Here is a 14,377-nt window from a genome sequence, read left to right as displayed (position 1 = left end):
CTTCCGTCAGATCTGCGAGAGGTTCGGACATCCAACGGTGGACCTTTTTGCGACCCTGCAGAACGCCCAGCTGCCAGAGTTCGTTTCGAGGTTTCCAACCAGGGGAGCCATGGACACGGACGCCCTGCAGTGCAGATGGCCACCAGGTCTTCTTTACGCTTCCCCCCCCTTCCACTCATTCCCGGGGTCCTGAGGAGGGTGGTAGCGGAGGGAGCAGAGATGATAATGGTGGCTCCCTTCTGGCCTCGCCGCCCCTGGCTAGCAGACCTTGTGGATCTGTCCACAGCTCCCCACTGGAGGATCCCAGCCGGGGTGGTGGCTCTACACCAGGGATCTCTGGAGCATCCGGATCCAGAGTGGCTTCATCTGACCGCCTGGCGATTGAGCGGGAACAATTAAGGGCGGCTCAATTTTCCAAGAACAATCAGAACAATAGAAGCATCCAGGAGACAGTCCACCACACGGATCTACAACGCCTCCTGGGTGGCCTTTGTGGACTGGTGCCGAGCTAAAGGTCTCCACCCAGCTGCAGCCTCGGTTCCACAGGTCCTGGACTTCCTCCAGGAAGGGCACGAGAAGGGTCTAGCCACTAGTACGCTCAGGCGACAGGTCTCCGCCCTCTCCACAGTCCTAGGGGGGGGTGAATGCTCCTCCATTGTCCCAACATCCGGTCCTAAAGCGCTTCCTCAAGGGGGCGGCGAATCTGAAACCCTCAGTGGTCCATCGATTCCCCACCTGGGACCTACCCACGGTCCTTCAGGCCCTCACGGAAGCCCCGTTTGAGCCCCTGAGTGAGGTCTCATTTCAACTACTAACCCTCAAGGTCGTCTTCCTGGTCGCCATCACCTCGGCCAGGAGAGTTTCTGAAATCAACGCCCTCTCCAGCAGGGCGGACCTCTGCACTTTCTTAGATAACCGGGTCATGGACCCCGCTTTCATGCCCAAGGTTAATTCCCCCTTTCACAGGGCTCTCGAGATTATTCTCCCGGACTTCTGTCCTCACCCATCAGGTGACAGGGAGAAATCCTGGCACAAGCTGGATGTCAGGAGGGACTTGCGCATATACCTGAAGCGCACGGCCCCCTTTAGGCGCTCGGAGGCTCTGTTCATGTCTTATCAGCCTTCCTCCTGGGAAGCCAAGGTCTCTCCGGCCACCATCAGCAGATGGATTAGAGCGGCCATCTCACAAGCCTACAGGGCTCAAGGACTTCAGGTCCCTGAGGGCATCACGGCTCATTCCACTAGAAGTGCAGTCACCTCTGCAGCCTGGTCCACCCAGGCCCCCATAGAGGAGATCTGCCGGGCGGCCGCCTGGGCTTCTCCTTCTCCCTTCATTAAACATTACAGACTGGACGCCTACGCCTCTGTGGAGGCTGCCTTCGGCAGGAGGCTTCTGCAGGGGGTTCTGGACTCCCCAGGGGGCTCAGGCCCAGCTAATCCCTCCCAGGACATCTAGCTTTGGTATGTCCCATTGGTTACTCCTCCCACGCCTTCTCTTCGGAAACTGGCAGTTGGACTTACCTGAACTGCATGTTTAGAAGAGAAGCGTGGGAGGAGTCACTTCCCTCCTGTTCTGGGCGCCCCGCGCCTAGGGGGGGCTGAGCGAGTCCAGGTTCAGTGTTAGCGGTTAGGAAGGATATGTGTTGGCTATTCTTGTTTGTCCTTCCTTTCAGATTCTGCTACGATCCATCAGTTAATCTGGGGGAGTCGGAGGAGGTCAGTAGGTGTGGCTCCAAAAGATTACCTCAGTCTCCAATAGGCAAGAAGGCTTGGTTAATACCCATTGGTTACTCCTCCCACGCTTCTCTTCTAAACATGCAGTTCAGGTAAGTCCAACTGCCATTCTAGAAAGAAGCCAACCTGTGTGTACTTTCTGGATGTGATTGCTACAACAAACTCAGACAATTCATAATGTCGGTACTGTCATAAGTACTTTGGGAGGTTGTGTCATAACTTAGAATTATCACTAAATGTACTGTCACAACTCGACTACCTTATTGCAATTATATGCATATCATGACATCTTCCACAATATTATCTTCTAATGCAACTGCTAGTCATGCTAGGCATTGAAATTATTCAATATCATTGTAGCTATCAAATTTACCTGAAATAATCTCCCTGGGTACATGAGAAGAGAGGAACTTGATGTCAGTCAGAGGAGTAAGAATGGCTGCAGTGTTTCCCAGCATGCTCCCTATTCCCAGCAACAGCAACATGACAAAATACAGCACTGAATACAATTGTGAGAATTCCATATTTTTAATTGCTTCAGAATATACTATGAATGCTAGCCCGGTCCCCTGGACAGCCTGATTAAAAAAAAGAGTGAAATTATTAAATGGAAGAATAAATTCAGTATTTTGCATACAAGAACCATTGGTTAAAGGAAAAATCATTTCCCCCCCGAGCCTAACCATTGCCTTAACAATTGCCAACTATTATTTAAAACCAGAGAAAAAGTAAGTTGAGTTGAACTGAGTCTATGAATTAATTTATTACAAAGATGGTTTCACAGAGGACAAAAAGGTTACAGATAGATGGCTGTTGTATTTGATTATGATATAAATATTTTTTTTAACATAAAATTTTTTAATTTTAATTTGAAACAAGTACAACATCTTTCTTTACATCTATAGAAAGTGTATCAGTCGATCACAAATAAACTTTGGTACATCTCCTCCACAGTCAACAAACATAACTCATATTAACTCGAGCATTTTAACTCAGATATTCATACATATCACCATCGTCATATATCCATTTTCATTTGACTGTAATTATTATTTAAAAATATTAATAAAGGTAATAATCTTAAACAATACATGCCCACACCAGTGGGAAAAGAAAAAAGCAAAAAGAAAAAGCAAAAAAAAAAAAAAAAAAAAAAAAAAAAAGCAAAAAAAAAAAAGACAAAAAGGACAAAAGACAAGGCAGGGAAGAAAAAACAAAAAACAAAAAAAAAGAAAAAAAAGAAACACAGGTATATATTATAAAAAAGAAAAAGTATATCAGCTGGTTACAACATGCTTTGGTGCATCTCTTCCATTAATTCATATTAATTCAAATATCTTAAATGTTTACCATATTAACATCATTATACCTCCACTTTTAGTTAACTATAGTTATTTAAACATCCTTCATCCTTAACTATGCCAAAGGATTAATCCATAACACATGCTGACATTTCATTTACTTGTTTGTAAAATCCTCTATTAACATCAAATCCTCATATCCTATTTTAGCTGAACATCCATAATATTTAGTTATATCATATATCATAACATTTTCCCCATATTAATTAACATTTAACTGTATATATTTTATTTAGTTTTTAATAGTGATAATTATTGTAATTAATACCCTTTATATATAATCCAAAAATATTTCCAACCTTCCTTTCTCATATCCAATTGTTATTTATCATATCAACTCCACATTATATACATTACTATCAATATCAATTATTATTCAGCTATACCTATTACAAATAAGAGTAATTAGATTTAGCTAATTTTCAATTGTATTCTTCAGTCTGTCAGCCTATGTCTCTCCAATAGCAAAACTTCCTTAGTCCTCTTACCATTCCTAAAACAAATTCCCCAAACGTTTTTATAAGCAAGTCCAAACAGAAATATCTTTGCACCTTTTTGCTTAGGGTGCCTCTGACATAATAACGTTGTCCTTGGCTTGTTCCAATCAATTTGTCTTTGACTTTCAATGGTGGTGTCGAAAGTTCTGCAAATAATGTTTCATAAAGTATAGATTCTTTAATGTTTCTCATTCCTCCTGGAATCTGTCTTTTAAGATAAATTTTCTGTATGGCCCCCCTTCTTTCAAACGTTACATCTCTTTCTCTTTCTGCCTCCGAAGTAAAACAGACGCCTGGCGTGTCAGCAGGTTGAGAGACTTCCTTTCTGACATTCTTCATTTGGATTTCAGGAGCACTCAAACATTCAACGCTCTGACTCTTTCTTTCATATTTTGATGTTTAAAACAAGAGATAGTCCATTTTTTTTTCCAGATTTTTTTTCAGATTTTTCATAAGTATCAAACAACTTCTGAAAAGCGGAACAATCTTTTGAAATGAATCACTTGAAGCAAGTACAGACGCCATGATGTGACGGAGATGAAATTTGCAAGTAGGGACACGCTGGGAGCTATGCAGTCTTATCTGATCTTAGACCAACACAGCCAAGCAATAAAAGTGTCAGGTTATAAGAAGCCAAATTATAGTAAATTGGTTTACAGCCCACTTAAGGAGAGCCGTGAGGGATTGCTGAAGTAAAGTAAACTTTCCTTTATCCACGTAAACAGCATTCAAAACATTTAAGAAATAGAGTAACCACCAGCCATAAATCCATTAAAAAAACCAATTCGCCGCTAGATTCTTCTGTTCTTTGGTTTCAATTAGCTTAAATTTTAGTGCGGACCGTCTCTCTCTTTGAGTAATAAAATCAGCTTACCAGTTGGAAATACTTTTACCATTCTTAGGGAAGTTACTTTAACACTATTTCCTTGTAGGGGCCTATTCGCTTGTTGTTTGTTGTTTGATAGATATCCTATCTTTCTGCTCTAGTACTATTCAAAGTGGCTATCAGATTTTAACCATTTAAAAAGTTATAGATAAGGGGAAGAAGGCGGGGCTTAGCAGTGAGAAGACGGAGTTTCAGGCTATTCCTGAAATTCCTCTATTCCGAAGGATTTTTGGACAGGTTCTTTGGACCCTAGCTGTCCCGGAGACGACAGTGAAGGTGAGGAGAGACCCAGGACCTCAGAGACACTCGCAAAGTCTCTAGGGGGGGTATTAACTCCTCGTGCCAATTCCTTTCTGGATTAGCTGCGTGCTAACTGAAACTGCAGGTTGCCCCTAAGAATGGCAGAAGTGATGTCATCTGGTAAGCTGATTTTATTACCCAAGAGAGACTGTCCGCACTAAAAGCTTAAGCTAATTGAAACCAAAAAATAGAAGAATCTAGCGGCGAATTGGTCTTTTTTTTAAAATGGATTTATGGCTGGTGGCTACTTTATTTCTTAAACGCTTCAAGGAACGCTTCGGCAGCCCCCCTCACTGACTCTTTTTAAGTGGATCGTAAAGTCAACTTTCTACTAATTAGCCCTTCACGATCTGACATTTTTATTACTTGGCTGTGTTTACGATCAGTTAAGATTGCACAGTTTCCAGCGTGTTTCTATTTGCAATTTTTAACTGCGACACATCATGGCGTTTGAAAATACTTCTAAGGTTTCATTCCAGATTCTTTTTTCCGCATGTTGAGAGCTTTTTGACTCTTTTCAGAGATTGGAAAGAAAATTGGATCATCTGATTTTAAAACATGAAGGAAAAACTGAGATCGTTGAATGTTTGAATGTTCCTGAAATACAAATGGAAAATGTGAGAAATGGCGTCTGGTCTATCTCAGAGGAAGAAAGGAGGGGGGGAGCTATAAAGAAGATTCATTTAAAGAGACAGAGTGCAGGAGAAATGGAAACTCCACCCTGGAGAATTAAAGTCAATTTGAAAAGTTTTACAAGCCCGGGACAACATTATTATTTCATCACTGACATTCAGAGCCAAAAGGTGCGAAGATATTTTTGTCTGGACTTGCTTATAAAAACATTTGGTAAATTTATTCAACGAATGGCAATTGGATTGATAAAATTTTGCTGTTGGAGGGACACAGGCTGACAGATGCAAGAATATAGCTTAAAATTAGCTAAATCTGATTACTTTAATTTGTAATAGATATAGCTGAATAATAATTGATATTGATGGTAATGTATATAATGTGGAATTGGCTGATAGATTGAAGAATACAATTGAAATCTAGCTAACCTAATTGCTCTCTTTGTAACAGATATAGCTGAATAATAATTGATATTGATAGTAATGTATATAATGTGGAGTCGATATGATAAATAACAATTGGATATGAGAAAACATTTTTGGATTATACATAAAGAGTATTAATTACAATAATTATCACTATTATAAAAACTAAATAAAATACATATAATCAAATGTTAATCAATACTGGGAAAAGGTTATGATATATGATATAACTAAATATTATGGATGTTCAGCTAAAATAGGATATGAGGATTTGATGTAAATAGAGGACTTTATAAGTAAGTAAATGAAATGTCAGCATGTGTTATGGATTAATTCTTTGGCTTAGCTAAGGATGAAGGATGTTTAAATAACTATAGGTAATTAAAACTGGAGGTATAATGATGCTAATATGGTAAACATTTGAGTTAAGATATTTGAATTAATATGAGTTAATGGAAGAGAAGCACCAAAGCATGTTGTAACCACTTGATATACTTCTTCTTTTTTATAATAGATACCTGTGTTTTGTTTTGTTTTCCTGCCTTGTCCTTTGTCGTTTTTGTCTTTTTTTTTTGTTCTATTTTTTTTTTTTTTGCCTTTTCTTTTTGATTTTTTCTTTTCCCACTGGTGTGGGCAGGTATTGTTCAAGATTATTACTTGTATTAATATTTTTAAATAATAATTACAGTCAAATGAAAATGGATATATAATAATGCTTAAGTTAATATGAATTATGTTTGTTGACCGTGGAGGATCTGTAATCGATTGATACATTTTCTACAGATGTAAAGAAAGATGCTGTACTTGTTTCATTAAAATTAAAAAACATTTATTTAAAAAAAAAGTTATAGATAAGGAATAGCACTTTCAATTGAGCCTAAGAATGAACTGGAAGTGAATGAGAGTCATTTTTTGCTTGTGTTTATATTCTAAGCCATTAGAATAGATGATGCTGTATCTCTTCCATTACTCCTATGAAGAAAAGCAATATATAAACTAAAGAGATACAGATAGTCCTCAGTTAGCCGCCACAATTGGGATTGACATGGTTATTAAGCGAAGCAATTGCTATATGAAACTGACTGCTTACATTCCTACTTCCAATTTCCTTTGCTTTATAGATCTGCAGCTTGTAAATGTGGATTGGCCTCAGTTATTTTTTTCATCACCAATTTAACCAAGAATGATTTCTAAACTAGTCAATCACTAAACAAGAATTACATGTATATGCTATTTACTTAGTTATTTGATTAACCAAAGTAACTTAAATTTGTTCATGTAATGTGATAAACAAACAACCATGTTCAGCTGATCAAATCATAAGGGCTATTTCCAAAACCCTAATTTCCAGACAAGCATGCCACATTTTACTATGTACTGTATATCCAGTCAAAAAAATCAAAATTAATCTCTATTCATTTATGTTTTATCTATCTAGCCATATATGGACTGCAAAATCCACATGACAACTAGATGGCAACAGTTACTCAAAAAATCTTAACTTAGTTGCCAATTATGGGTGATCTGTGTTTTTGTAGTTCAGAACAAATAGCACACATCAATTGGTATGTTAGAATCCAATAATAGCCCTACTATTTACATCCAATCTAAATGATTTCAGTAAGTACTTCAGAGCTTGAGATGATGAGACACCATTCAGTGAAAATAGGTATTAGTTCTGATCCAGATGTTGAAACAAAACAGTATGGGATTGTAGAAAAGATGATGAAGTGTAACAAGAGTATGGGATTGTGGAAGTGGCATTGATTCTAGATAAGCGCCCAATAACCTATGGAAAGTTGCCTTGGACATTTTGCAAAATCTGATTTTTATGACTTTTCTAACATTTTACCAACTCATATCTAGTACTATTGCAATGTCTATCAGAAATTATCTTTTGCTGTTGTGAGCATTGTAATATATAAAGAAAACAACACTGATTGTAAAACAACTGAAACAGCATTAGGAAAAAGTCTTAATACTATTGCTTTTACAACATCAGCTATAAGCCTCTTTTATCACTTTAATCCAGATTTCCAGATGGGAAAATTATTATATAGCTTCAGGATTTTAAAACACCCACACAAAATTTTACCCTAACTTTAATGGTTTATCATTCATTCATTAACAACAATGTAGTAGGTAGTTACAGTTACTTAATCAACCTACTTCACAGAATTGTTGTTCTAGGTCCATTTTATTTATAAATTATAAATAATTTTAATTATTAGTATTAATTTAGCTGTTTACAGGGAAATATAAACTGAGTAAGAACTTAACTGCCTGAACAATTGCTAAGATTCAATGTGTCAATATCCAAACAGGAATATGCTTATACTTAATATTGCTATGAAGATAAAAATGGAAAATTGACAATCATTTGAAGTAAGACTGAGAGGTAATTGCTGACTTTTTCCAAGATGGCATGCTGAACAGTGGGCAATTTTTCTCTCTTCCACCAACAAACTGCTGAGTTTGCCAACCAAGTTTTATCAACTTTACTGGGAAAAAGGAAGGAAGGACATAAGAAAACCTTTAGGCAATTGTACATATTCAAAGGAGAGGGATCTTGAAGATTGCAATTCTCACTAAGGAACGATCAAAAGGTCAAGTCTTTTACCATCTTTACCATTCAATTGTTCGTTTTTTAAAAGCATACCTTGGTTTAATTGCACTTTTCAAATTCCTATATTTTTTGATCTATACTTTTTAATAAACTAGTTCAGGGGTCCCCACCTGCCCAGGTACACTCAATAGTGGGCCATGAACTATTTGCAACTGGACCAGGTGGGCAGGTAAGTGCACATATGCTCCATTTATAGGAACAGCACAGAACAACAGCAGTTGCCAGCTGCTAGTATGGAATCATTTCCTCTCCCCTCCCCCGCCCCCACTGGTCTGCAAAATCGGAAAGGTTGGGGAATTCTGGACTAGTTGACTGCTAATCTATTTTACAACCCTTGCTGGATCTTTACAACTTTTTTCCTTGTTCTCTCATTGTTTGTCATTGAATTACAAAACAAAACATTGAATTACTTTCATTTTCTGTAAGGAAGCTGGTGAAAATTCACTCTCCGATAATAAAAGTCACCCAATTGGACTTACATTCGGGGTAACATCAAAAAGCAGAAAGTAACAGTGGGACTTGATTTGCAATTTGATGAATTGGAATATGATTTGTTGCTGCAAGATATGAAGAAGAAAGGACCTACTCTAAAAATTCAGATCTGGCAAAAAGATTGACAAGGAAACGAGACTCCTGGCTCTGGGAAATAGGATGCAGTTGTTGGGAAAGATCCCATTTAAAAATCTAAGGAATGGTTTTATTATCAAAAGTCAAACAAAAGTCCCCTTTTACTGTAAGCCGCCCTGAGTCCCCTCAGGGAAAAGGGCGGCCCATAAATGTATAATAAAAAAAATAAAAAAAATAAAAAAATATTTGATCCTGTACAGATTAGAGATAAGGATGGGAGTGATTTGTAGTAGATAAGAAACTGTTGTAAACTTTCTATGAGCTAATTACAAAATAGTTAACAGAGGGTTTTGAAGTTTAACATGGTTGTTAATTAATCTGTTAAGTATTATTATAGCTAGATGTATAATCTGTCAGGTTGGTTGCAAATAGATATACAAGTTTATAAAACTTAGACCTGACTCACAAGGGGAGAAAACTCTTATTGTTGCTATATATTTGTTAGTGCTCAACTCGAGAGATAATTTGCATTTTTCACTTTTGTCTTTCTAATACATCTTTTTTTTAAGAATAATTTTTATTGAATGTTTTAATCTTTAAAAACAATAAATAAGACAGAAGAACAAAAAAACCCAAAACATACATAATAATATACAGTAATTTTACAGCTTTCTATATCAGCTTTCCTGATTAGCTTTTATAATTCTCCCTTCTGCATAGCCTTCCTATTACTTTAACCTTGTCCTATAATGTAGCAAACGTATTATTAACACTTATAATAATATTCATTATTTGTATCAATATATATTTATATTCTCTATTTTTTGTTTTGGCTTCTGATTTCTAGTCACTTGTACATTTTATTCCATACTTAATAAAAGTCTGATTCTTTCTTTTAGTTCTATTGTCATTTTATCCATTTCTGCGCATTCAAGTATTTTCCTGATTGTAGTTTCATCTGAGGGTGTATTGTTTTTTTTTCAGTTTTGTGCAAAAGCAATCCTGGCTGCAATGAGTATGTAAATAATTATGTATTGAGATTGTTTATCCATTTTTTGGTCTAGTAGTCCTAATAAGAATGCTTCTGGTTGGAGTTCTATTTTTTGCTCAGTAATTTCTTCCAACATTTCCGAATTTTGCACGAGTACTTCCTTGTGATGGGGCATGTCCACCGTATATGATAGAATGTTCCAGGCTTGTGGCTACATCTCCAACATTTGGGGGATAAATTTGGGTACATTTTGGCCAATCTGGCTGGAAGCAAATGCTATCAATAAACATTTTATAGAGATTTTCTTTGTAAGCTACTGCTGTCGTAAATTTATAATTTCTTTCCCATAGTTTATCTCATTTTTCTAACTCTATATTATGGCCAAAATTTCTTCCCCAGCTAATCATTGTCTCCTTTACCGTCTCTTCCTCCAATATTTTAAAAGAAAATTATATAATCTAGTGATCATTTTTCCTCCTGTTCCTAGTAATATTTTATCTAATTCCATTTGTTTCTCGTGTATTCTGTATTGTTCCCGATCTTTTTAAAATCTTGTTTTAATTTGAAGATAGGGCCACCATTCCATATTTATTCCTTGTGTTTTTAGATCTTGTACTGATTTTAGTTCTCCTTTTTGATCTAAGAGCTCTGCATATCTTACCATTTTACTGAGATCTATAGTATTTAGATATGTCATTGCCTCCATCGTTGATAACCAGATTGGAATTTTCAGGTAGTGGTGTTTTTTTTTATTTTTTCCAGATCCTAAACAGGGCATCCCTTACTATATGTCTCTCTCCTAGAGGAAGCCGTGCCAGCCTAGTTGGAGATCGTGGCCATCTAGCATAAGGATTCTTTTATTTTTTTAGTTGAATCCAGTCCTTGGGCCATGTCAGGGCTGCCGCTTGATAATCTGGGAGGCCAAAGCCCCTTTTGTTTCTAATGTCTTGTAAATGTTTGCATTTAATACACATTTTTTTTTCCTGACCAGATAAATTTGGATACCATTTTATTTAGTTGTTTTATTTAGTTGTTTGGGGAAAAAAATCTCTAATTATCGGTTTTGTTTGAAAACGATAAAGTAGTTTGAGTAATACATTTGTTTTGATTGTTGAGATTCTTCCAATTAATGATATCTGTAGTTTAGTCCAATTATCCAAATCTTTTTGTATCTGTCGTAGCAATTTGTTGTAGTTATCTTCTTTTATTATAATACATTTTGCGATAACCATATTCCCAAATATTTAATTTTCTTGGCCCTTGAAATTCCCAGTTTCTCCTCCAATTCTTCAATTTGTCTTTTGGTTAAATTCTTAGTTAATATTTTAGTTTTCTCTTTATTTATTTTAAGCTCTGCCACTTTACCAAATTGGTTTATATGTTGTAATAGTTTTAGTCCAGTTTCTAGGGGTTCCTCTATGATAAATGCTAGATCATCTGCAAAGGCCTGCATTTTGTATTCATGTGTTGTAATTTTCAACCCCTTTATGTCCTTGTTTTTCCTAATTTGTAACAATGTCTCTATTGAGAGGATAAATAACAGCGGGGATAGAGGGTATCCCTGTCTTACCCCTTTGGTTATGTTGCAACCTTCTGTTGCTTCCCCATTTAGTATTATTTTTGCCCTCTGTCTAGAATATATTGCTCTGATCATCTCAATAAATTTCTCTCCAAAGTTCATAACTGCTAATTGATTTATAAGAAAATCCCAATTCAACCCAATCCATCTTTTTAATGTCTCTATTTAGTTTAGTTTTATTTTTGTAAAATTTCCAATCCCCCCTAATTGGAAAAATACAAATTGGAGTTTGTATTTTAATTTTCTGCATTAATTTTTTTAAAATTAATTTACTGATCCATGATGAGTTTATGGCTAACTGAGGATTTAAACAAGGTCTCCCATTCTCAGTAGATCAGCTATTTCATATTCAAGGTACTGACCAAATTTCTTGACATCAACAAATGATTTCATCATATTCTTTCTGGAAAAAAAGGAAGGAAGACTCACAGTATCTAGTTCAATTTCCAAACTGCAGTTCTTAATCTGTGGCAACACTTCTGCATATTTTCCAGGGTGAACAGATGCCAAATACTGCTTCATATTCTCAAGGTTTTCTATTGTTAATAAATCTTCTTTCAGATCAAAAACATTAGTCAACAGCAAGATCACCCTAAAAGGCAATTTAAAAAAAATCTAATAAAACAAATAGCAGAATTCCCAAGCCTTTAACAACATTTTAGAGTTTTCAAAAAAAGGGGGGGGGGACAATTCAAGAAGACAGAATTAATGTTTATTTATCATAACAAAACAAAACATTATTAAATGTTAGACAATTATTAGCAGCACATTAGCTATGTTTACAAGTATTAAGATCCATTTTTCATGAAATTTCATACTTAGTTGTCATCATCTTATTTCAGAAACCTTTCTAAAACCAGATACCTTATAAACCATAAAAGCAACTTTCCTTTGTATGAATCAGGAATTATTTTTAAAAAAACCCTAATTTCAGTAAACCATTTTTAAATGTGTATGTTGACTGTCTGAGCAGATTTAAAAGAAAAAAAGTGCATTAAAAACCAAGCTTACTTGTTTATGCAGCTTTCATAATTGAAAGTTGCTTTAAAGCCATAAATGGAGAATGTGACAATGCTGGCAAATATTGAGGTAGCACTATTTATTAAGGAAACAATGATGGCATGTCGCTCACAATTGTTGTTTGGCTCATTGTAGCTGGCAAATGCTATTAAACTACCAAAGCCCAGGCCAAGAGAGAAGAAGATTTGAGTAGCTGCATTAATCCAAGTCTTGGGGTTTGCTAGTTGCTCCAGCTGCAAGGCATAAATGATGAGAATTTTCAGAAAGTAGCTATATTAATCATATTACCTATAGCAAAAGTCCAGAGGTACACAGAAATTTATTTGTTTTTGTAGCATTTCAAAAAATCTACTTCCTTAATGGAACTGAAAGCCAACTCATTACCAATCTGTAATTTATGAGATAGTCCTTGATTTACAATTGGCTTACAATTGATAGTCCTTGACTCACAAAGTTATGACAACCTGAATTTGAAGTTCTGACCGTTGCCCTGCCCCCACAGTTATATTACCAAACTTCAGGCACTCTGAAACTAGGCAGCATTTGTGGCCATTTATAGTGTTCCATGGTCACATCAGTGGTGGGTTCCTACCAGTTTGGACCGGTTTGCCCGAACCAGTAGTGGTTTGGTGGACTCGTTTGCTGGAACCAGCAGTGACCCAGGCCTGCCATGCCCCTGAACTAGTTTTCCGGGTGCCGCCATTTTAGTATTTGCTTCTGCGCATGCGCAGAACAATTTTTATTGTATACACAGGATGCAGCAAACGTGTAAACAGCACAGATAAAAGCACGCGTACAGCATGGATCAAAGCATATGCACAGCATGGATCAAAGCACACACACAGCACACAACAAGTGTGCACACAGCAAACCCATGAGAAAACCAGCAGTACTGACTGCAGGAACCCACCCCTGGGTCACATGACTGTCTTTTACAACAGTTTGGTAGAAAACTGGCATTTACTTCTGGTTTTCGGAAAAACTGCACCCATAGCAAAACTCTGAATCTCTTAAAAACCATGGCATTTACTTAACAACCACAACTGCCACGTTACAGTTGCTGTATTCACTTAATGTGTCAGCCTCTGCTTTGCTGCTGCTGTCATTGAAACGGGGAGGGGGGCATGGTATTTGGGAGGGGACTACTAATTGTTCTGGAGGAAGATGCTGGAGTTTCTGCTGCCTGTCTTACTGCGCATGCGGAGGAGGTATCCCGCCAAGGCCAATGGCACCGACATTCCATCTTGGTGATGCCTTTCGAAGTTATCTTGCACCTGACATTTGGGAAAATTATGATTGGACTGTGACTGGGATGCCAAGGGGTGGGGAATGGGTTATTCTATATATCATTTGCTTTCACGCCTAAATAATCAGTCTTCACTTTGCTACGCTTCTGTTCATTTATAATTAGTAAAAGTACACTTGATTTCTATCAGTGGAGTCTTGTGGTTTTCTTTCCTGATTATCCAATGAAGGAGTGCTGACAATAAGCGAAGACTCACTCACACCCCACCAGGAATTTTCAACCTACCGTGGGGGGTGTACTCACAAGAAGGAACGAAGACAATGTCATTGCGAGCGAGCGATGAAGAGGAGACTGAAAGAGAAACTGCAAAACCATCTTTACCTGAAAGGCTAGCTGGCCTAAGAGTAGAGGAGCCTGCTGTTCACCCCCGATGGACTTTGGGAGTGGGGCAAAAAGAAGATTCTGAGGAATTGGATGCAGGAGTTACCAGAAGGAGACTAAAAAAAAAAACCCAG

The 14,377-nt window shown here is 37.1% G+C and overlaps 1 protein-coding gene across 1 annotated transcript in view; it reads right to left on the bottom strand.

Moving 5' to 3' along the window:
- The window catches only part of SLC6A20 (solute carrier family 6 member 20), a 66,227-nt gene that overhangs the window by 6,194 nt on the left and 45,656 nt on the right, over window positions 1-14,377 (bottom strand). The window contains 3 exon segments of the mRNA XM_032238033.1: window positions 2,108-2,312; window positions 12,026-12,188; window positions 12,608-12,849. Coding sequence (XP_032093924.1) covers window positions 2,108-2,312; window positions 12,026-12,188; window positions 12,608-12,849 — 610 coding nt within the window.

The sequence above is a fragment of the Thamnophis elegans genome, chromosome Z (assembly GCF_009769535.1).
Source record: "Thamnophis elegans isolate rThaEle1 chromosome Z, rThaEle1.pri, whole genome shotgun sequence".
In the NCBI taxonomy this organism is placed as follows: Eukaryota; Metazoa; Chordata; class Lepidosauria; order Squamata; family Colubridae; genus Thamnophis; species Thamnophis elegans.
This window is presented reverse-complemented; position numbering and strand designations above follow the sequence as displayed.